This window comes from Ictalurus furcatus, chromosome 1, assembly GCF_023375685.1.
Source record: "Ictalurus furcatus strain D&B chromosome 1, Billie_1.0, whole genome shotgun sequence".
Taxonomy (NCBI): domain Eukaryota; kingdom Metazoa; phylum Chordata; class Actinopteri; order Siluriformes; family Ictaluridae; genus Ictalurus; species Ictalurus furcatus.
Genome location: NC_071255.1, coordinates 8,611,241 through 8,636,549, shown reverse-complemented (window position 1 = coordinate 8,636,549; position 25,309 = coordinate 8,611,241). Strand labels below are relative to the sequence as shown.

The 25,309-nt window shown below is 38.3% G+C and overlaps 1 protein-coding gene across 1 annotated transcript; it reads left to right on the top strand.

The window, feature by feature from the left end:
• Positions 1-3,906: 3,906 nt before the first annotated feature.
• nbn (nibrin) lies at positions 3,907-25,287 on the top strand. The gene is made up of 16 exons (XM_053623344.1): positions 3,907-4,312; positions 4,676-4,794; positions 5,905-6,032; positions 6,327-6,486; positions 6,997-7,100; positions 10,924-11,041; positions 12,941-13,131; positions 16,964-17,061; positions 17,204-17,342; positions 18,167-18,463; positions 18,585-19,269; positions 20,643-20,708; positions 20,846-21,007; positions 21,096-21,209; positions 21,348-21,397; positions 24,638-25,287. Exons 1-16 carry the CDS (start codon positions 4,279-4,281, stop codon positions 24,666-24,668), a joined length of 2,496 nt encoding a protein of 831 aa, XP_053479319.1. The 5' UTR covers positions 3,907-4,278; the 3' UTR covers positions 24,669-25,287.
• Positions 25,288-25,309: the final 22 nt, after the last annotated feature.

Genomic DNA, 25,309 nt, shown 5'->3' with positions numbered 1-25,309 from the left:
TGCAGGTTTTCATTCCAACCAAGCAGAAGCCACATCTGAATCTATTGAAAGCCAAGATCAACTGATTAAGCAGGTGGAATCAGGTGTGTCTCCTGCTTGGTTGGAATGAAAACCTGCACCCACACCGGCCCTTTCCGGACAAGATTGCCCACCCCTGGTCTAGATCAATGTCATAATGTAGAGCATTGACAATTGCTACTGTCAGTCAGTCCTTAGAAAACACTGAACGATGCAGTATAAAGCAAAATTATTTCCAACCACACACATACACACACACAGAAACCCTCATCACTCCTAATCTATATATCATTCCATTTATGAGCAAAAGTCAAATAAAATGCACCGGCTTTACTTGCGTAAGCGCATGCTTTTTTTTTTTTTTTTAAACTAAGTAACAAGGTGTAATACTAGTATTGGTTATTTGCATCTTTTTCTTTGTTTGAATTGGACTGTTGATACAATGTAACATTTGTTCAAATGTGTTGTTTTTTTTTTGCATGGGATATTTTTCTTTGTTTTTTGTTGACACAAAAAAAAATTGTGAACTATGTGTCAGCATGATTGAGGAATGCTGCTGAAGTTAATACATGATGAAGCTCTGGCAATAAATGAATAAACACTCTAATATAATAAGGAACAAGGAGCACTCATGGTTTTCAGCTATTTTAAATGTTGAAATTGGACTTATGATGAGTTTAAAGAACTAAATGCACTTCTATCCCAAGGATTCTTCTATCCCAATACTGTTTTCATCACGTTTTTTTGACTTCCTCTTGACTTTGTTTGTACATATCAGTTACATTACATGAGTATCCACTTGTAAGTACAATGAAGCTGAAGGAATTTCCTTGGAATTATGTACAGTAATTTTCATTTTAACTATTTAATGGCAAAGTTATAAGCTTGCCACTATGCTAGAGTGCTGATTAACTACTTAGTGTAATAATCAAAATGAAGTTATGTCAGCTAGATAGTTGGCTACATATTCAACTAAAATTGGACTGTGGCAAAGTGATTTTTAAAAATTTATATTATGTAATAAAGTTATTTTCATAGCATAGAAGTGACATTTTTCCACTGTTTTGATCACAAAAGCAGTTAGAACGCAATGCCTTCTATTCCTGAAGTCAATGTTGAAGCTGACTCCATCTTTCAGACCCCCATGGGGTCTACCAAATTTCACCCGAGCCAGTAAAGTAGTAGATATCCCATAAGATAGTTGGGCATGGGGATTGTTCTGAATGGACATGGTAAGGGAAAGTCAATAAAGGCATAATAAAAGCAGTATTGGAATGCAACCCATTTTTCTTAGCATAGCCCAATCATACAGTAAGTGTCAATTAAGTTGACGTTAATAAAAATGCAAAATGCCAGTGTAGGGTTCTTGTAATTTAGGGATCAATTTGGAGAACTAGTTCAAGGACTGAGTGCTGTGAACACCTTGTTTATTGATGTAAACTTTGAATTTACTAAATTTTCATTCTCTCCGAAGCACTAAAAACAACTTGAAAAAGAGCTTAAAGTTCTACTTCCTCATGTAATGCAATGTAATGTAATGTAATGGGAGAATTAAAATGTATGGCTCTTGTAATATAGCCTTTACACTGACTGTACGAGGAAGTTAAACTGGGAATATGGCAACTTAAACGATTGCAGCAAGTAAACGTAATACATTTTGATGCAAGTTATGTATTAAAACATATCGAATAAATGCATAATCAACAGAACCATGCTTGTGAGAAGTATTGCTTTCCGATCTTGCTTTACAGTGTTTCCATGCTGAGTATTAAGGAAAAGGTTTCTTTTTCCATTTCACTTTAAGACAACCATTATAAGTCTGGACGTTTGTACTACACAGTGGTTGCACTGAGGATCGGTAATGTTGGGATCTACTCTATCTAACAAAGTAATTTTGCATTTAGGCAAACAAAAATCATTCTTATGTGTTGCATCCTTACAGTTTGGTCATTTTTTGAACCACAGTTCCCTAACTGTGGCTCCTAAAAGTGGCATGAACACCACCCTGCCCATAGTGTATAGATGCAGTAGTGGCTTAGCGGTTAAGGCTCTGGGTTACTGATCAGAAGATTGGGTTTCAAGCCCCAGCACTGCCAGGCTCTGGTTTACTGATTGGGTTAATGCAAAGAAAAGAATTTCACTGTGCTGTAATGTATACATGTATCATTATCAGACAGTTCCAGAAGATACCTATCTTTGTATAGATCAAAGCAATGCCATCTACTTTTTCCTACTGTCTGTCCCTATGTGGGACAGTGTTTGGAGGTAGTGTATTGTGTGTTTGTGTTTGGTTATGAAATGTATTCAGAAATTCCAGCTATGTCATGTCTTGCAGTAAATCTCCCTGATTATATGGAGCAAAAACCTTACAGTAGGTCACAGGTCTGTGGAGATCCATGACTGAGTTATGCAAAGACTTTACTGTTTCCTCTAGTGCTGTTTTGACTCTGTCTGATACACTCACGACTCGCTTCGATCTGACCTGAGCCATGCATACTGCTCAAGCTTCATAGCCTGTGAGAATTCCAGTGTGTTCTGGAAATGTGAGAAAAATGTGAGAAAATGGTGCGTTCTGCAAATTTGAATATAGTCACTTGATGTAGTTCTTATTAGGCAAAATGCTAAGCCTGACAAAAGCTCACTGTAGGATAAGAGCATACCTAATGGTCTCTCAACTCTTTGTCAACTCCTGCTGCCTGATGTGACATTAGTGCCTGATCCTGACACACTTCTACTGCCATGGCTTCTCTCCCCCTCTAGACCTACCGGATTCATCCTGATCTTCTGCACTTGTGATTATCCTTGCTTCAGCTGATCATCTCACCTGGATTCTGTAGATTTGTACCTTAGAACTGCTCCTGTAACCATAAAGACAGTCCTGAGCTCATCCCCGGGCTTTTGTTCACAATAGGTAAGTGGTTTTCAAAGTGGGGGCCACGGCCCCCAGGGGGCGCCCGGAGGGCCTCAACAATTTGGTCGGAGCCACCAAGCCCATCCCTCCCACTAGTATGTTTTCTCTTTCTCACTCTGACTATGTTTACATGGACAGCAGTAATATAATTATTGACCTTACTCTGAGTAAGATAATATTGTGATTAAGGTGTTTACATGAGTCGATTTTAGAATACTCCTGTCATGTTCCCGTTTTACATGTTATAGAACATAATTAGATTAACAGCCCGCGTCATTACGTCACTGCGCCACGCTGTCCGACGTCCCCCCAGAATTTCACGCATCAACATACAGTTCGTCTTCGTTGTGGTACCGTATACAGTTTTGGGTGTTTTTATTTAATTTTTTTACGAATGCTTTAAGTGCAGTTAATTATTTGTCATGCTCTACGTGCTAATAGACAACTGCTTGAAGCCGTGGGCTGCGTCCCAAACCGCGTACTTACCATCTATATAGTAGCCGAGATACATGTATTTTTCCCCACTACAGGCCTATAGCAGGCAAGTATGTGGTTTGGGACGCAGCGGAACTCTCTTGTTCGCCGTAAAACGTAAACCTGCCGTGTGTGATCGTGTCGTGTTGCAAAATGCGGTGAAAGCTCTCACACGACGTTCATAATGTGATTAAGGTGTTTACATGTCTGTAATACACGTCCATAATGCGACTAAAATAGGAGTACTCCACATGTCTTAATTCTATTATTGCTTACGACCTTAATTAGATTAAGGTAAGTAAAAATTGCTGTTTACATGGAAGTTTCTTAATCAAAGTATGGTCTTAATCGGGTTAAGAGTGGATTATTGTTGTCCATGTAAACGCAGCTTCTCAGACACACACACACACACACACACACACACACAATCAATTCCTAATGTGATGTAATGTAAAGATGTAAGATGTAATTATTAATAATTAAAAAAAGGGGATATATATTCAGAAGTCTGTATTTTTTAATGTGTTTTAAAGACATCTTGCAAAAGGGGGGCCTCGGTCAAATGTTAATGCCATTTGGGGGGGCCTTGCCCTGGAAAAGTTTGGGAACCCCTGCAACAGGTAATGAAAGACAGCGAGAGAAAAATGCAGACTTTTATTTTGAAACCGAGCTCTTTTTCACTCACCGGAAGTTGTAAAGTTGGCGCGCCTGTACTGCTACTCGAAGAGTGTTTTGTAGCCGGAAAAAAACAACAACAACAACATTAAATATTTACGCGTGTGAATTTGAAGGTTATGTTGACCGTTTTTATGTAGATTGTCATGACGGACATTGAAATGGAATAAATCAATTTCCCGTCTCTGAGAGAAGGCGTGATGTGGAGATTACACTCTGCAGAATCGGGGACAGGTAGCGAGTTTAGCCATGCTTCACACAGGTGTACAGAGCAGGAAAAGTGTCATATATCGCAGTTTAAGGCTTATAAACTAGATCTGGATGTCATATTCTTTCTAGACTTACTTTCTCATCTTCTCTGTCCAGTACAAGTTGAACATGTAGCCATATGTCATATAAAGCTGCATGGATCAGGTGATAAAGGAGCACAAATCTCTGTGCCATCAGTATGTTTACTTGGGTTCATGGTGTCAATATCAGGTTCAGCTTTAATGCATGGTGTTAACAGAAGTCAGGACTGGGACAGCACATGGCCTGGGTCTAGTAAAAGATTGTATGATATAATTGCTTAATAACTGATATTTTCACACTTTCTAGGCCCAGTCTCTTTGCTTGCTGGTAAGGAGTATGTAGTAGGCCGTAAGAACTGTGACATCCTTCTGTCCAACGACCAGTCGATCAGCCGTGTTCATGCCCACATCACTGTCACTGAGCAGGTGAAAAAGCACCCACGATTCACACCATGTGGAACGATCACTAGCTGTTCTTCACCCTCTATCATATCTCTGAATATGTGCCACAATATCTGACTATACAAAAAATTTTAATATCCTGGAAAAGTTCATTTTTTTTTCACCATAATTGAATTCAAAAAGTGGATCATTCATATTCTAGATTCATTTACACGTAAAGTGAAATATTTCAAGCCTTTTTTTATTTTTATTTTTAATCTTGATGATTACGGCTTACAGCTCATGCAAATCAAATATCCAGTATCTCAGAATATTAGTGTGAATAATTTATAAATGGAAGATAGGAGCGCACATTGTTGATTTAGTTTAGAGTGTTATTTTGGACGACGCAGTACGTAAGGAATTAAAAGACGATAAGGCAGGGTTTAATGCAGTTATAGGTTAAATAATCAACAACAGGGTGGTGTGATGCAGCTGGAAATTTAATGCTGTCCAAGGTCCTCGAGGCAAGTTAGTTCTGTTATCACAGCTATGAACAATCATTTCCAAACCAGCCTCTTGAACAAACAAAAACACGCAGCTTGTCATGTTATGAAGAAACTGGAAGGTGCGAAGACCTCTGTCCTGAAGACTATCCCGTGGTTGAAAACTTAGTGAAAAAGCAACTTACTTACAAAGCACTGACAACAGAGACACTTTGCATAAATATTCTGTTATGTAAATGTATAAAGTTATACAAGTGTTCTTAAAAAATAACATTTTTAAAATACATTCAATTTATTAACATTTACATTTTAACATGGTGTTTATATATATATTTATATATATATATATATATATATACATATATATATATATATATATATATATATATATATATATATATATATATACAAGCTGACATTGGTTCAAAACACTGTGATATACCTTTTTTTTCATTGTAAATACTTAATGTTTTGTGAACTTAAGCTCTTTTCTCTTGATGCCCTGAAACTATCAACTTCTATAAGATGGTAACCATGTGCAAGAAAACCCGAGCCATAATGCCTATGCTAACATATTCAGCAGATGGTGCAGCTTCCCTTATAACTGACTGATGAAGCTGTTGACTGGATTGTGTTTATATTGTTGTAGGCTGTCACGCTGAAGGACAGTTCCAAGTATGGCACTTTCGTCAATGAAAAGCGACTAGAGACTGGCACCTCCAAGACTGTCTATGCTGGAGACAAGCTCACATTCGGGGTTTTTCAGAGCAAGTTTAGGTGTGTATTCCTTACCCACACTAATTTAATATTATTCTACAGCTTTATGTGCAATTTGGAACCAGTGTACAGCTACCTTCGAACTGGATCAACATTGAGGCTTCCAGCCAACTACTAATAACTGTATATGATTATAAACAAGACAAAGTAACAAGGTTTTATGTATGCGTTATAGATTTTGAGTATTGAGTTATAACAATGCAGTATCCGATTATTAACTAACACAAAGTTTTCCATATTTTAAATTGTTTAAACGATGACTCATTTGTATCAACTCCCCTGTATTTGTCTCAGGCTGGAACTGGATTCTGTGGTTGTGTGTTCATCATGTGTTGATAACGAAGGGAAAGCAACTCTCTCCAGGGAAGTCCAGGCTCTCGGTGGGCGTCTGGTCAACACCTGGTCTCAGGAGTGCACTCACCTAGTCATGCCTGCTGTTAAAGTCACCATTAAGGTCAGAAACACATCGGCTTAAAAGGTTCTTTTTATTTTTTTGTCGTCATGTAAATGCTGCGATTGCCCGATTCAGATTAAGACAATATTTTGATTCCCACCCCTGGAATATGCCTGTTTTAATCTGAAATTTGTTGCAGAAAATCCACTGAATGGAAATATACGCCTATGTCCAGTCTGCAAGTAATCGTGGCTGCTAACAGGTGCTTAGCTGTAGGTTAGGTATTTAGGAACAGCTCAGATATACATACAGCAACCATCTATACAGGAATATTCTGATGCCTGTACTCCTATACACATCATATTTGGAAAATGGCTGCAGCCCGAATATAGACCTTAAACAGAATTTGATGTGCATGTAAACGCAGTCACTGTTCATTTGTGGTAACTTTCATTGCAATACAATAGTCTGATGATACTGTGCTAAATCGAATGCCTTTGCTTTGATGAAATCTACTGGAATGCACATGTGGTGCAGATATGCTAAGTGAAACTTTTTATGTGTGTGCAGACGATCTGTGCGTTGCTGTGCGGTCGGCCCATAGTGAAACCTGAGTTCTTCACCGAGCTCTCTAAGGCTGTCCAGCAGAGGGAAAACCTTCCGAAAGCAGAGAGGTAGTGATTTCCTCTCTTTAAAGCCTATGCTGCAAGAGTGAAAATAATAAACTAAGAAACTATGATGTTAGAACTAGGGTTGCAACGAACAATTATTTTATACTTGATTTATCTGTTGATTATGTAATGATTGATTTATTGATTAAATACCAAAACTATTATAGTCCAACTAATACTACTGCAGAACTCTTAACAAGGCTCAGTTAAATAACAGGTCACGAACTGCAATGCTATATCACTGATGTTTATCTGGTAATATGTCACAGCATGAACATATTAACATACTAACACAAGGTGACATATTCTGTAAAATTTTTTATTTTTATTTTTACTGGTTCCACAGTCCTTATCTGCATTTCAAGCCGTGATTTGCTCAGTTCCTACCAGACAAATTCAAAATAAAGGCAAAAAATAAATATCTACTAACTGAAATACTCTGATGTTAAATTCATTTTGCTTGCCTTTTCAGCATGTGAGGCAAAATGTTTTCAGTGTGTAGAATCGACTCCTAAGTTTTGAAGTTAACTCTTGGGTTTGAATGCCTGGAATCAGTGAATCAACTCTTTTGGGATCGATTTTGAAAGCATGGCGACTTGACGATTTCATACAATATACAGTTGCAATCAAAATTATTCAACCCCCATTGCAAATCAGGTTTATTGTCAAAATTTACCAACTTTCAGCGGTTTGCAATGAACAAATAAAAAAAAAAAAAGCAATTGAAATAGTTCAACATGACGAATGCTTCAAGTGGCTTCCCCAAATTCAATTGAAAATGCAATTTATAATGATTTCTCCAGTTTCAAAATGATTCAACGCCTTCATGGCATGCATTTTTAGTACTTAGTAGAGCACCCTTTTGCTGTTATGACCTGCTGCAAACGAGATGCACAGCTACTGGCAGCGTTCCTGAGGAATCTTTGCCCATTCCTCATGAGTAATGGCCTCCAGGGTGTCCGAAAAGTCTGGAACGAATGAAAGTACCAAGAAGCACTATGTCTACTTTTTCCTCCAATGTTAATGCCATTTTTCACCTGTAATCAGAATCAGAATCAGAATCGGGCTTTAATGGCCAAGTATACTTACACATTCAAGGAATTTATCTTTTGTTTCACAGTAGCTCACAGTATGCAAAAGTGACAATGAACACTACACACTAGCACAATATCACTCATTCCTACCTGATTTTAACTACACACACATTCATACCTGTAAACCCTGCACATGCATATGGTGGTGAGAATGCGTTAAGGTGCTGATTGTAGCATCTAAAAATAAGTAAATAAATAATGAATACAAAATCATGTATATATTTAGTTTAAATCCCATTGGTTCCTGACTTTTCAGACACCCTGTATATTAAAATATCTATTGTTTATGCTATGAAATTCAAATATTGTAGAATTTATCAAAGTAAGTAGTTGAAATACAATAGCAACTCTCATTCATTTGAGACCATGCTTAGTCATTTTTAACCCATCAAGCTGTTCTACAAAATACTGACTTCTTGGGCCAGAGTAGCACGAGGTTTTCCGATAGTACAGGAAAGATTTAAACGTATGCAATATAGCTAGAGAACCAGATAAGGTCAGAGAACTCAATACCTGGCGGTTAATAAGCATGATTTAACCAGGTAGATCACGCTTCCACTGTTTGTCACAGTAACCTATCTTCCATGGTCTGTAGGTGGTGCCATTAGACAGACCGAGCATACATTAGTCAAAATAATTTTCTGTTTTGTTTTATTTTTTAGTGCCACTTTCCAAGGTTATTATAGTTTTGCATTTTTTTAAATGAGTTTTTATTTTGTTTTGGCTTTATGTTTTCAAATTCAGTTTAGTTTTAATTAGTCTTTAAAGCGGGTTTGCTCGTTTAGTTTCGTTTCTATTTTTTGAAAATGCTTAGTTTTAGTTTAGTTTTTATTCGTTTTAGCCTTTTGTCATATGGGTTATTTGTCAAGGCCAGAAAAAGTATTGTGTAATAAAAACTCAACAAAAACATCATACAATTTGAGGAAATATGGATTCAACAATAACACCAGTACATAAAATGTACATATGGGCACAAATATGTAAACAGTTTACACAAGACGCCGCCGTAAGTACAAAATGTGTAAGTGACGTGTGCCAGGAAAAAACCTAAATAGGCAATAGACTAAAGAAGACATACATGAACAGCATGTATTCAACTCATTCGTGAGCCACACATGACATTGCTTAAGAGCCAGGAGTGTCAGGGAGCTCAATCTGAGAAAAGAACATGAAACAAATAATAAAAAAAAACAAAACAATAAACTCTAGAGGGTCAACTCATTTAGACCATCTCAAAATGAACTAGTCTACTCAATGAATTGGACTGCCCAGCATTAGATGGATGTGCTGCAGCACTATGGCAAATCATTGCAGTTGCGGATGATGAAAACAAGCCGACACCCATGAAAGATGCTGTTAATCCTCTCTTGCTCAACCATCTACACATATTGTCAGCTTCCTCGCATCCTTAATGATCTCTTTTAATTCCTGCTTTGCTGTATCCATCTTAGCCCCAATAAGGCTGTTGACTCTTGCAGCTCCAGGTGTTTTGAACTTTGGTTTGAGTAAAGTGGTGAACTTTTTGAAGGCAGTCGACTCACACAGTTGTGTAGACATCCCAGTATCAATAAACATATGAACCAGCGCTTCCTCCCGCTTGTGGTGTTCCTGCGTATTTACTAACCAGCAGCTATAGGTTCTCCGGTGAAAGCACTGCTGTAGTGTTCTCTGTCCTGCGGTTGTCTCCATCACGCTGCCTAGCCCTGTACCGGGGTTAGCTTCTGTTTTGGGGGAGGGGGGCGTGGCGTTCTCCTTTACCTTATTAAGCTAAGCTAGGTTAGCCTCCTTGTGCGCGCTTTTCAAATGTACTTTCAAATTCGTTGGATTTTTCCCTTTAATAAATTGTCCACATATTTCACCACCTTCCACTGCAAGGCACTTGCTTTTATCTGACACACAGTCATATTCAACGTAATCCCAAATAGGACTCTGCCGCTTTCTTCTGACTTTCTGTACCGCCATGATGCCAGATGAGGAGCATGGACTGTGCTGTGTTCAATTTGAAATGGAATGTCGTAATTTCCGGTTTCCCAGTCGGAAATGTCAACTCTGAAAGATATTTGCTCTATGAAAGACATTGACAAAGACGAAAACTAAGGACAGTTACTCTATAATTGTATTTTATTTTAGTTAATTTTAGCTAGTTATCATTTTTTTTTTGTAATGCCTCATTTTTATTTCGATTTCAGTTAACGACTGTGTTTTTTCACACTCAGTTTTCGTTATTTCCTTCGTTTTCGTTTACGATTATAACCGTGCCACTCTCACAGCTCCCAGGTTAAGATCCTCAGGTTAAGGCGAGACACGGCAGGCAAAAAAGCCATTTTTGTTCATACTACTGTATGTGTATGTCTAAACGTTTTTTTTCAGCAATGCAAAAAATAGTTGTAATTATGTTTATCATTTATTGGTAAAGCTTCATGATATTATCTTCTCAGTAAAAATGTTCACCTATTCACCCTCTGTGTCTCACCTTAAGGACCCGTGGTTAAGAAATATTTCATTTGTGCAGTGTTTGTCCATGCATTGTTTTTATTTTTTGCTCTTTTCTCCATGCATCTTTTTTTTATTTTTATTTTTTGTGTGAACGTTAAGCCCCTGCAGCAGTTCTTGTCTCTGGTGTAGAACCAATTCACTTATTCTTTTCCACTAATTTATTGGAAGAATTACAATAACTATATCTTACTATAGAACATTTTGCTTATTAATTCCTGACATGTGCATGTGTTCAGCTTCAGGCCGGAAATAGATGAGCTGAGTCTCAATAAAGAGAAGGTGGACCTTGGACCCCGTCACGAGAGAAAGACTCTGTTTGCGGGCAAAACCTTTGTCTTCCTCAACACCAAACAGGCAAGATATGCATATGCATCTGTAAGATTATTTGCTTAGCTAATTAAAAAAAAATATATATATATATATAAGATTAATAAATGATACATGAGAAAAGACAATAGGTATTAATTATTGCAGTATAACGTTGTTAATAACAGCACTATAGTAGAAATATTGGGTGTAAACTATTAACAGTTGCAAATTTGTTACAAATAAAAAAAAAAATCCGTATCCGTTCTTGGACTGAGCACACTTTTTTGCCATTTCATTTATATTCAAATTTACATGGCTATTGGCATTCATAAAAAAAAAAAAAAAATTAGGCTTTGAAATGTGCGTCCTGTCGTGTTTATCCTGATGGCAGTGTTTTCCATTTGTCAGTGAGTCAGTGGGGAAAGTGCTTGTGAGCACTGTATTTACTGAGCACTGAGCACAGAGTAGCAAGGAGGAATAATGCTGATTATGTGGAAAGGATGTAATGCCATCTGTTCAGAGGAAATACCCTCAATCAATTTCCCCCTCACATGCTTACAGCCTAATAGACGAAGGTTTGCACTAATCATAGAGTGGACGTTCATGTTTGCGGTATTCCTGTAAGTCAAATGAGTTATCTTTCCTTCCAGTGACTAACTCAGCAGCGTAAATTTCTTTTCTAATCAACGTCAAGTCTGTGGTCGTGTACTTAAGGAATCAATGGCCAGTTGAATTTTATGAATCACTCCATTTTAGTCTGTTTAATGGGGATATTTAAGTCTGATTTGTTATAACAGGCTTGAGGGTAATACTGAAGGTGACTGTAGTGTCAGTCCTGCCCTTTACTGAAAGAGAACATTCACATAATCTGCATAAGCATGTCTTTAAAACACACCACTTTATCTTATTGAAATAATGAATGTACCCTATTAAGTGCTCCCCCTGCTAAAATTTGGCCCTTAGTCTCGGTCTTTCTGCCAGTTATAAGTCCTTGAAAAGGATTATTGTCATGAAAAGTAAATGATTACACAGAGAACATCTCTAATGCAGGAAATGGATAGGTGTAGTCTTGCTCATCCTCAGAAATATTTGTGAGATGCATGATATCTGACATAAAGTGTTAGACATCAAGCTCTTACACAACATTCTTGAATGTGACTGGTCAGAAGGTGGTGATTCATTTTCTATAACAGCACGGCTCTTTCTATAGTATCGGCTAACACAGAGACTTGTATGGAAGACGCTCCACATAAAAGGAGTAAACAAAACATGTAATTGTTGATACAGTAATGTTTTCCATAAGGAGACATTTATTTAGCATTTTTGGAAGAAGTCTCCAGTGACAGAGCTTTGTAATATACTATAAATGGATGAATAAAAATGCATATTGTTCTTTTAAGAGGAACGAAACATATTAGAAAATAATCAACCTTGGGGAAGTAGCAGTCACTCCGCGTTGTGTCTTGTCATATCGTCATTTGTTATTTACCTGGACACCTTGTTGTGTTTTATTCTTTACTTAAATATTCACTCCACACTGTTTTGGACTGGCACCGATGCATCGTTGAACATTTACTGAAACCACTTGTAGAAGATTCCAGAACAGTGGTCACGCTTCCTTGAGATCTACCTTCCTGCAGGTTTCATCTCCAACCAAAATCTAAGACCAAGAACTTCTTAAGGCAGTGATTAGATGGTCAGGTGGGCACCATTATGGTTGGAGCTAAAGTCTTCAGGAAGGTAGATCTTCAGGAACAGGGTTGGTGACCACTGCTGTAGAAGCTCTGTTCAGTTTTCGGTTGAGCAACCGCTACCGGTTCAGCTGCATCTATCTGTTATTGTGAATGTGTATATCAGCCATAATTGTTTTGGGTTAATAGACAATGTTCATACAACAGTGATACATAATTCTTCTTTTTATTTAATGTGTTTTTTTCCCCCCAGATGAAACGCTTAAGCCAGGCCATCAGTTTTGGAGGTGGAAGGAGCCAGCTTTTGGAGGAGGGCTCTCTGCCTGCATCACTCCTAGAGTCCAGAGGAACTTGTGTTGTTGACGTGACAACGGGATCCTCCCAACCACTCATACCTCCTACCACCAAGGAGTGGGCAGAGTCTGTCGGCTTGATTCTACATAGGTAGCTTGGGGTGACTTTTTTTTGTGGAACTTTTTATGGAATTTAAGTTATTATTTATGAAATTATTGAGATTATTTATTATATATTATATATGAAATTATTTATGAAAGCATGCGAACCATGTCCAACAGGGTTTTTAGACTGATGGTTGTAGAACCCTGTGTGTATCATGCAGAGGAATTTTAGCAGAGCTCCAGGCTCACATTTATGTGCACCACACTTTTTCAGTGCACTTTGAAAACCTCAAAAAAAAAAAAGAAACCCACAGAAAAGAGGACATCACTATGGATTTTGCCCCGTTCAAGTTCACGCTTCACGGCGTGCGTGTCTGTATGTGTCTATTGCATGCTCCTATACCACTCTCTCTGTCTCGTTAGGGCAGTTGCTGAAAGCACAGAGAACCACACATAAATAGACTGGTGTTAATAAGACACAGGTGAAAATCATCACGTTTAATTCTGGTTCAACCCACCTCCTTTCCTTCTGTAGCTGATGCTTGACCATGCCCCGCTCCCACAGTGGTACTCTGACCTAGTAAACTAGCATGAGAATGCGTTTTTTGATAGACACTTCAACACACTTCTATAAGTCGCTCTGGATAAGAGCATTGGCCAAATGCCATAAATGTAGATGTACAAATTATGTTTACCTTTACCTGAACCGATCTTAACCTTAACCTGAACTGATCTTAACCTTAACCTGAACTGATTGTAACCTTTACCTGGCCTGATGTCTACCTTGACCTGACCTTATGTTTACAGTTTTACGTTTTACGGCGAACAAGAGAGTTTGGCTGTGTCCCAAACCGCATACTTGCCTACTATAGGCCTGTAGTGGGGAAAAATACATCTATCTTGGCTACTATATAGACAGTAAGTACGCGGTTTGGGACGCAGCGCACGGGTTCAAGCAGTCGTCTATTTGCACGTACAGCATGACAAATAATTAACTGCACTTAAAGCGTTCGTAAAAAAATTAAATAAAAACACCCAAAACTTTATACGGTACCATAACGAAGACGAACTGTATGTTGATGCGTGAAATTCTGGAGGGACGTCGGACGGCGTGGCGCGGTGACGTAATGACGCGGGCTGTTAATTTAATTATGTTCTAAAACATGTAAAATGGGTACATGAAAGGAGTACTCTAAAAGCGACTCATGTAAACACCTTAATCACATTATTATCTTACTCAGAGTAAGGTCAATAATTAGATTACTGCTGTCCATGTAAATGTAGTCAATGTTTACTTCGAGTATGACCTTAATCAGATTAAGGTAATTACAAATTGCTGTTTACATGGTAGTTTCTTAATCACAGTATTGTCTTAATCGGGTTAATAGTGGATTATTGTTGTCCATGTAAACGCACTGAATGAAATGCAATTAGCATTCAACCAGTAGTGCAAATAGCAAATAAGTTAAATTAAGTAAATAAGGTTATGGTGCAATAACTTAAGACAACAGTGTACAGGTAAAGGTAAACAGTATGATGCATACCAGTAATGCAAATGGAAATTAAGTTAAATGAAATAAATAAGAATTATGGTGCAATAAGTTGAGATAAACAGTATACAGGTAGAGTTAAACAGCATGATGCATGCAATACGATACAGTAGATACATACAGTGGATTACAGTAAATGTTGATGTCAAATAGTAATATGTACAAATAATAGTCTGATATAAATAATTGTAGTAATGTTGAATAAGTTACTCTAATAAAGTAGTCATTTAAAATTATAATCTGATTACATTACTGATTACTGCATGTAAAAAGTAATCAGATTACTAATTACTTTACTTTCATGTTACTTTAAAAACCTATCAAACCTACAAAAACTACAAAGTGAAACTCATAGTTCTTTCAGTAATTTTAGTGCACATCAGTGTATGACGTGATCAGAAAAAGTTGGATTTATAATAAAACTTGCCTCGAGTGTTGTCACTGTTTGTAGAACTACTAGCTTGATAAAATATAAAACTTTTCTAACCAAGCTAGTTTGGTGTCGCTAGCCAAGGGGAGGCACAACTAAGCGATCATTGTATGGGTTTAGCTGCTACAGTGCCATGCAAAGTACATTATCTTTCCTTATGCTCTGCTCATATCATGTTCACATAAACTGGAATTCATATCGACATTTACACGCCTTGTTTTCCTGCTCAGCATCAGAGGATGTTGGTGTTTCAGTTTCAGTCTCTTTACTGGTTTAAAAAAAAAAAAATCGGCGTATATCCATTTTCCCCTCACACTGACTGTGTGAGCTAGCGTTTGGCAGAATTGAGAGACTGTCAGCCAATAAGACATGAGTGTTTGCATGTATTTTCCTGTAAACCCTGTCTGATCGGTCTCGCCTCCGTTCACTGAAGATATAAAATTACAACCCTGCCGTCTTCTTTTACTGACGTTCAGTTACGTAGTGACAAACAGCTCCAAGTGGAGAATTATTCGGGGCTAAAGAAAAAATCTTTGGGGCAAAACGTGATTTATTTTAAAATCAAATTACATAAATTTAAAATGTAATTACGTTTCTGTAATTAGATTACAGTAACGTGTTACACTCAATTCTGGTAATGACAGATAATTGCAGTAAAGTGCAAGTACTTGCAAAATAATTGCAGATAATAGCAGTAATGTACAATACAGTATAGTCTGGTGTGTATTGCTAAGGTTTAGTTATTGAGTGGAGGCTGGCTGGAGTTCAGCATTAGTACAGCTGAAGGGGAAAAGCTGTCCATGAGACTTTTTATGCGACAACGCAGACTTCGGATGGGAGGTGTCCTTTATGTTATTAGAATATATATATATAAATCCTCTCCATCTCTGCAGGCAATTCTTTTGATCTTGGGCAACTGTGTCTCAGTGATGTCTTGTAGTGCCTTCTGGTCACACACTGTTCAGTTGCTATTGTGATGCACTTTGTAAAAAGGCTTTCAATGGTACAACGATAGAAGTTCACCGTGATCTGAGGAGCAAGGTGATCCTTCTTCAGTCTCCTCAGAAAGTTTTCAGTTTCCAGGAAAGGTCAGCAGAGATGTAGACACCCAGAAACTTGAAACTAGAAACTGCTCTAGTCCCATTAATAAAGATAGGGTGGTGTTTGTGACTTCTCAAGGACTTTCATAGTACACAATCAGATCTTTGGTTTTCTGAGTGTTGAGGTCAAGGTTGTTATTGGCACACCATGTTACCAGATGCTGAATCTCTTCCCAGTTGGCTGTCTTGTCATCATCTCTGAGCAGGCTTACCAACGTAGTGCCATCTGCGAGCTTACAGTAAACATTATTCCAGTGAGACAGCCGGTTCGCTGTGTCCTTTGTGACCGTCATATTTGTCCAAGTTATGTAACTGCAGAAAAACCCTGTGCTTTGACTGCCTTCTGAATGGCAGGCTTTACTTTGGGTGTGTGCTGCACAAAAATTCTACCTAACTATGCAGGTTTTTTCCTGAGTGGAATAATATTCTGAAGAGATAATAGTAGCAATATGGTGCTTGCTGAATACCGTATAACCAATTACCTGAGCTTTTCCAGCACGGACTTGACAGAATACAATACTGAATGTCTTATTGGCACAGCAATTAATGCTACTACTATCATCTTAAATAGAAAGAATGTCATCAATCATGTAAATATCTCATATTCTGCATGGCAGATTTGCACTGCTGAATATGTATTGTGTCAATATTATTCATATCAGCTTTGTGTAGGTGTCTTACACAGTGCTGATGTTTGATGTCAGTGAGTACTGTGGTGTTCTTTTGCCAGAGCAATTCTGCAACCCATCTAATTCAGCAAATCTATTCCCTCTCTTTCAATCTCTCTTGCTGGCACAGACATGGTTTACGGTTCATTGCTGAGTCAGAGATTGGATTGGCTGCCATTTATGTAAATAATCAGACATACTGCAATCCCTGCACCTCTTTGGATTCAGGTACGCCGTGCACACACACACACACACACACACACAGATTATTATTACATGAGGATATTATGATGCTGTTTTAGTATGGACAACTGGCCATGATGAACCAACATGAGCACATTTAATGCTAACCTTATTTTTGGTCTTTTAGTATCTGTTAAAATGGAGCCAGCAATTCTTGAAGCAACGCTTTCCCAGAATGCAGCAGTGGATGAGACTGTACTTCATGGAGCCTCCGTAAACATCACTGCCTATGTGGTTAATACAGAGCCATCTCAGAATATCAGCAGGTATGATATTTCACTTAACATTCTGCATAACCTCTGAACATTTTGAATAATTTCAGATCTACACTATATTAATAACAGAGCTGCTACATGTATGAAGCATGTATGAAACAATGTTTGTTTCTTTCCTACTGTTTTTTCATGCCAGTTCAATGTGAATTGTGTAATGCTTTTAACAATATAGTATTGTTATAAACAGCTTTACAGGTTTAAAAAGCCAAGTTGTTGGATGAGAGTAAACATGAGTCTTAGGGAGCATAGGACAGACGTTATAAAATATATATATATATATATATATATATATATATATATATATAAAGTTGCATAGTCACTACAGCAGTTATTTAGAGTGAAACTCTCTAGGGCAGGGTTGTCCAATCTTATATGCAAAGAGCCGGTGTGGGCAAGGTTTACATTTCAGTCAAGCAGGAGCCACACCTGATTTGACCTGTTTAATCAGTCGATCTTGGCTTTCGATAGACGATTGGTTGAAATCTGATTGTTTGGAATGAAAATCTGCACACACACTGGCACTTTCCGAATAAGATTGGACACCCCTGCTATTGGGTATCCATGCGACATTATTGACCGCAACAGGAAGGTGAATCATAAGTTCAAAGAACTCCAAGACAAAAGCAAAGGAAGCTCAGCAGCAGAAGTACATCATTATTATTATATGAACTAGCTTTATGTAGACATTTTAAAAATCGAATCTGTCTGGGTTCAAATCTCTGTTTGAGTATGTGTGGTTCTTTTATTTTCAGACAGCTGAGCTCAAATACTGAGTATATAAGATATATGAAGTAGTTAAACTTTTACTTCTGTAGGAAGGACGTGTGCAGTGCCACAGCTGTGGGTGAGACCCCAGAAAAACGTGCTGCAAATCTACTGCGTCCAACAACATCTGAGAAGCCACCAAAGGCCACAGAGCCATCAGCTGCCTGCTCTGAGCCTGTGTCATCACTCAGCAGAGTACAAGAAGAAAAGAAGGCAAAATCAGAGAGCCAGAAAAGTGATGAGTGTGCTAAATTCACAGGCTATTTGAGCAACGGTGCCAAACTAAAAAAATCCCCTCAGAAACAAACGTCACTCACTTCCTTCTTCAAACCTTCCAACAAAAAGAGGCAAGGCGCTAATATCACAGCAAACTACTCTGAGCCTCATGTTCTAGAAATGTGTTTATATGTCATGTCTTTTTAATTGTTTAATTTAACGAATAAGACTATTTATGATGTTCTTCTGCAGGCTGCGTGAGGGAAGCACCGAATCCGAACTATCAGAGGCCAAACTCTCCAGACAAGAGGATGAGGGAAGCAAGGAGACGAAGAATTCTAATCCAGCTCCTTCGCTGCAAAAATCTGCCACCAGATTAGGCTTGCAAACAGCCCAAAACCAGCATGGCACAACCACACGCTACGGTTTCAGTGCCAGTCTCGGTTTGGGTTCGGGTCTTGCTACAGATTCCAGATCAGGTGGCGCACGACCAAATCTGAGCCTGAATTTAGATTCAAATTACAGTTCTAAGAAGAGGAAAGAGCCAGAACAGGACCCTGTAGCATCTGCTGATTTAGACGTTTCTCTGGAGGAACTTGAGTCCATCATGTCTGAGGACATGGATGAACCTGTGCAGCCCACAGCTAATAAGAAGCAGCGTTTGGATCAAGGGGAAAGAAGCACAGCTGTTGCAATGGAGGATTGTAACGCTACATTCAGCAAGCAGCAGAGAGTAGAGCAAAAGCAAAGCATAATCGGTACAAGCCGGAACTCGGAACAGGACAGGCAGAGTTCAGCCAATCGGGACCCGGAGAGAAAGTCACAAATCGCATCCAATAAAACGCAGGATTTGGAACAGGAACAGCACAGTTTAACACACGGAAATGATAGATGTAAAACTTTAGATGCCAAAGAAGAGGAAGTTTCTTTTCTTTTGGTGAGGGAAGCCTTCTGTTTACTATTACTACTATTTTTGTTTGACTTTTATTGAAATTTTGTGTCTGTTTTAGTTTTATTACCAGGACAAAGCGCGTTTGACTATTTTAATCATTGTTCCTGTATTGTCCTTTACTGTCTCTTAGAAAGGTTCATTTTAGCAGAGGTGCCAACGTCTTCCACTTAGCTGTAGCATTTATGACATTTGATCCCTTGTTAAGGCAATACAGGTGACATTCGCACTAAGGCAATACAGGTGACAGTAGGCGAAAAGCAGTACGCCAGAGGGGTAGTATGTCCGAATTCTTAGTAGGTGAGAAACAGTAGGCGAGAAATTCCCAGATGGCGTACAGCTTCTGGCGAGATTTTGCAGTGTGTAACCGATGGACACTACGCGAGTCAAAATTCCCATAATGCAACGGGACTGGTGCGGACGAGCTCAGAAACAAAAATGGCGGTAGACAGAACGTCGGCTCTTTTTAAGTATTAAACCCTGGTTAAACAGGACTTGTTTAACAACACCCGAATAGATTGATAACTTATTGAAGGTTTAAGCAAGAAAACAGTTGTCACAGCATTTGAAACCTTTTTTGTGATCTCCATCATGCCTTAGCCGGGTAAGCTAACGGCAACGAATTTACCTCAGCCTGTTAACACCGCCCACATTAAATTACTAATTCAGTTAACTTTCCTGATGTGTAGTTTGCTGTTAGTTCGGTTGCTTTAATCTGGTGCTCCCTTTAAGATTTTTGTATTTATGATGACATCAAAGGACACATGACAGTGCCAACATGGCGGATGTAGTATGTTCGGGATTGCAGTCATGGTACACAACACATACTGATTAGTACGTACTGTTTCAATGGCTGTGCAGTAGGGACTGCATTGAATGGAGCATGTACTGTCACAGTACACGATTTCGGACGCAGCATTTCGGCTATCTCGGGTAAACCAGTGGTCAGAAAAATATTCAGTTAGCAGAAAAGGCATTTCACCGAGGGGAAAGGATGGGAGACATAAGAAGCATTTGCTTTTCACCTTAGTTGAACTAGATAAACTTTGAACTCGTGAATTTACGCACCACAGTCTAATGAACCAATAGAAAAGAAGAAGGCGGGACTGTGGTTTCTTTAGAGGGTAAAAACAACAACAGAGAAGCCACTAATTATTACATAGCAGCCACCCCACACTTCCCTCGCTGTTTTCTTACTGTTGCTTGACACAAACCTTTGACTATTTAAATTAAGTGACATAAGCTTGGGATATTTGTGGTATAATTCTGTTTTTTTCCCCTCTCTTTTCTTTAAGCTTACTAGGATTATCGTTGTTAAGATTTTGTATGGATCTTATGGTTGTATGTCATTTAATTTATAGGAAAATAAAGGCCACCATGGTTTCACCAAACACAGTGAGGAGGTTGCAGTGAAGGATGAACTGATGGTAGTTTTATTTTCTTTTAAATACACACAGACAGTCATTTATATACTGAACCAGAGAAAAGGGACATTAAGATGATCGCAATAAATTATCATTGCTGTGTTTAAAATCATGCACTAATGCCGCAGTGGGTTTTATAGGACTCAAGCTCCGGCTCTGGTCCTGGGAGAGATCCTGACCTTCCTAGGAAGCTTTTGCAAGTCCAATTCAAATCCCTGACTGTGAGTGCCCCCAGCAAGACTAGGACTGAGCCACTACAGAGCCACAATCCCAGTGGAAAGAATTTCAAATGCTTCCATAAGGTCAGTCGTAGAACAACAGGTCAGGTTGCGTTGATAAATACACGCTTCTGTCTATTTAAGGCTCATTGTGTTATACCATTTGTTTTAGGTCCCGGTCCCTGGGCTTCAGGGGTTACCCAAAATCATCGGTGGCTCTGATCTGGTGGCGCATAACCGCAGCAAAACCTCAGAATTTGAGGAGTGGCTGAGGGATGCAGCTGAGGTAGGAGAGAGGTCTGGCTGGCTTAAAAATGAGCAAATGGAAAAATAAATAAGAGGAGGAAATAATATCCAGAGCTACGTGTATAAATAGTTCAGTTGAATAAAAAGAATAATGAGATTCATATAACTTTTTTTTCAGCAAGAGAAACAGCAAGAACGAGAGGAGACTCTGGGTGATGATCTGTTCAGGTATGACATAGTCTCCCTTTTGATTGTTATCATGGTTGCTGTGGTACTAGAATTGAGGAGACTGTGCTATATTTATTTAGACTTTTTTTTTCTTTCATGCATGATGCAGTATGAAAACAAAACAACAAAAAAATTTCATACACATAGGCTCAGCAGTATGCTGTCAAGAAAAAGGCTCAGCACTGCCTCTCTCTTGTTTGGGCTTTTCAGCATCTAACTGAAAGACACACAGCACATAAATAGTGCTGCTTGAAAGTTTGTGAACCTTAGAATTTTCTATACATCTGCACATGTGTGTGTGTGTATATATATATATATATATATATATATATATATATATATATATATATACACACTTTCTCTTGGGATTCAGTTCACAGACAGATGTCCTGACATTTTCCTTTAGAATTCGCTAGAATAATTCAGAATTAATTGTTCTATCATTGATGGCAGTTATCCTGGCCCAGATGCAGCAAAACAGGCCCAAACCATGACACTACCACCAGCATGTTTCACAGATGGGATAAGGTTCTTATGCTGGAATGCAGTTTTTCCTTTCTCCAAACATAACGCTTCTCTTTTAATCCAAAAATTCTATTTTGGTCTCATTCATCCACAAAACATTTTTCCAGTAGCCTTCTGGCTTGTCCATGTGATTGTTAGCAAACTGCAGAAGTGCAGCAATGTTCTTTTTGGAGATGAGTGGCTTGCAACCCTTCCTTGCAACTGTTCCTTGCAACCCTGCCATGCACACCATTGTTGTTCATTGTTCTCCTGATGGTGGACTCATGAACATCATGAACATTAGCCAATGTGAGAGAGGCCTTTAGTTGCTTAGAAGTTTACCCTGGGTTCCTTTGTGACCTCATGGACTATTACACATCTTGTTCTTGGATATATAGAAAATTCTACAGGGTTCACAAACTTTCAGGCACCACTGTAAAGTATTGGTAAACACCCACAGGCATACACTGATTCGTTAAATTACCCATTGCTTACCGAAGGCTTCTCTCCATTCACAAGCAGTGCTTTTGCCATGCCCTCACTGCCACAGTGGCATACAGGATTATCTTGTTTTGGAAGCAAGCATTATGCAACACACATACACAGATAGGCATGCATACCAGCCTGAGCATACTTACATAACACACTTAATTCACTCACTGCCCTTTGACCCTGCCAAATCAAGGTGGATTTGCCCAGTGGCACTAAGCTGTCATAGCATGCCGAGGTCCAAAGCCTGCTTTTGTGACAGTAAAGCCAGGCTCAGACAGTAAGTTGCTATAGTGCTCTGAAACAACGAGACAGTGAAAAGCAAAAGTTCATCTGTCTATTTAGTGCTTGTCTGTTATGGTCAACACTCACACACACCAGCTTTGTCAATAGTAACTTTATATAACACGTTTTCTAATACATTCTTATACATTTCTTATTCATTTTAAATGCATTTGAGTGCTTTTATGTAAGGACTAAAATACTGTTATAGGAAAGTAATTAGTGATGCACCGAAAGGAAAATTCAGGACACGCTTGGCTGAATGCCAAAACCGAAAAAATTTTTAAAAACCCATTTTAAAATAGATTTTTATAGGCTATAATTGTCTTAATATTAGACTTTAAAAAAAAAAATACAGTGGTTCTCAACCCGGTGGACGCGGAGAGGTCAGAAGAGGGGTGCAAATTGTTTTCAAGAAAAAAAACTCAGACGGGACATCAATTGTATCAAAAAAAAGTATTTTATTGCTTTTCAAATAGAATGTACATGAATGAAAAACCCCGCATTCCCTCTCCCTCTGTATTTTCTTTTTGCTGGGGAGAGGCGGAGCTTAGCCTGCCTTTTATTTAGCCGTTAGTGCAGACCAGTGTTGCCAACTCCAACTTAGCGACTTTTCAGACCCCTTTAGCAACTTTTTTTTTTTGCAAAAGAAGCGTGAGGTCTTGCTTTCCCGCTGCACTCACACCTCCCACTGCATCTGCTCTGTTCAGTAAGAGGCTGAGAGCCAGAGCAGCACATCTCTCGTTTTTTCTCTCTCGCGCTCTCTTAAGATTAATAAGATAAACACAACTTGTCCTGTTGCTGGAGAAACTAGAAAGTGCAAAGTACTCATCCTGAAGACCATTACAAAATGTTTTTAGCCCATTTATTATTAGGCTTAATATATGTTGAGTGTCGTACACGTCGTACACGTCGTTGTCCTACACGTCGATAAAATACGAGACATCACATAAACCTGTGATTTCCAGTACAGACAGTACTACTGTCGGAGCTGCTGTTATAGGTAAATAATCAACATATACCCTACTTTACTGTGGTGTAAAGTATATGTTTAAAAAAAAAAAGCTCAAAGGAAGCACGATTAAAATGAGGAAAGAAAGTGTGAATAGATGTAACATGAATGAAAGACTGTATGAAGCACATTTCATAAAATCAAAGTCAGTGCTTTGCGTAAACAGCAGTATGGTTAATATGTGTAGCCTACACTAAACAGTGGGATAGGATTTTTGAGATTTTTTTTTTTTTTAATACTGGTAATAGACACGACCTGACATTGTTTAAGATCTTTTAGGCATAAACAAAAGTTTGCTTTACTTTCATTCTTATATAACATGTGCATCTCTTGCAAAAACAAAAAAACGTTGGTTAATTTAACTAAGGAATAGTGTTCATAAATTGTGTGAATTGTACTTTTTAAGGGAGAGATTATTATACTGTTTATGATATGAAAATAATATACACATAAGGTCTCATGAGAGAGAGAGAGAGAGAGAGAGAGAGAGAGAGAGAGAGATAGTTAAACAAGCCAAGAGAAGGGAAAGGCTGATGGTTGTTGCCTAGAGACAGAATGCAGCTGAAGTGTAAGTCTTGTTAAAGTGGTGCCATTTCTCCTGAACACACACACACACACACACACACCAGGCTTGCCTTCAGCCACCTATAACTGTTTGAACTCTGAATCATAATGCTTAGCCAATTGAGCATAGAGAGGGAACATCACATTAGGAGAGATACAAAAGTACAGTCAACGTGGCTGTTCAGTCTCTTCTTCCTCTTGTACTGCTGCTTCATTTTTCTCTCTGATCCCACCTTGTGCAAGGAGTTTGATGTCCCAGATGTATTTAATTAAAAGGTAGCTAGGCTTAATTGGTTAATTAATGTCACAGTAAAGCTTAAATGTTTACAGATTAATCACTGAGCTTGGTTTTAGCTGAAAGGATTTCTTTTCTTTTCTTTTTGTTATAGGTACAATCCAAGGACTACTAAAAGAAGATGAAGATTGCTCATTTTCAGCTTTACTGATTTGAATGTTCCCACAAGAAGATCCCACAGTTTTAAAGTGTTTTGGTGGTTTACAATTACAATATTTTGAGCAATTTGTCAAACTACCATTTTGCACGTACATTTAAACCATCATGAAAGACATGGTGTGTGATGTTTCTACACAACTCGCATTTGGTTATTTTTCATAAGCCTTCATGTTTCACTTACAACCAGCTTTTTCCTCAGCGCTCACCATTATCCATAATAAATAGCACCTATTAAAAATCAGGTATGGCCCAAGTCCAAAAATTGTAATATGAGAAATGGCCAGTTTTTGCAGATACTTCCTTGAACACTACAAATACAGCATGTGGAATCCATGCTGTCGAATACCTGCCCAACTAAATGAATGTTTTGCATTTGTATTGTGGATTATATTTGCATTTTTGTGAAATATGTCCATTAAGAAAAACTAACATGAAGGCTTCGTGAAATGCAGTAACTAAACAACACCTTAACATATTGCCAAGCCACCAGCTATCCATGTTGTCAAATGATTAAGTTGACGCTTATAATTAATAATTCCCTGAATTTAAATGTAACAAACAACAAAGTATTTGAAAAGCTTTATTTGTTACTAATAAAGTAATGTTT

What these genes read in the sequence shown, in the direction of transcription:
- nbn (XM_053623344.1), top strand. Translation starts at nt 4,279, where the DNA reads ATGTGGAGATTACACTCTGCAGAATCGGGGACAG. An exon ending in CTGCACCTCTTTGGATTCAG is followed by an intron (nt 17,062 to 17,203) that starts GTACGCCGTGCA and finishes TTGGTCTTTTAG; the next exon opens with TATCTGTTAAAATGGAGCCA. An exon ending in CCATCTCAGAATATCAGCAG is followed by an intron (nt 17,343 to 18,166) that starts GTATGATATTTC and finishes TTACTTCTGTAG; the next exon opens with GAAGGACGTGTGCAGTGCCA.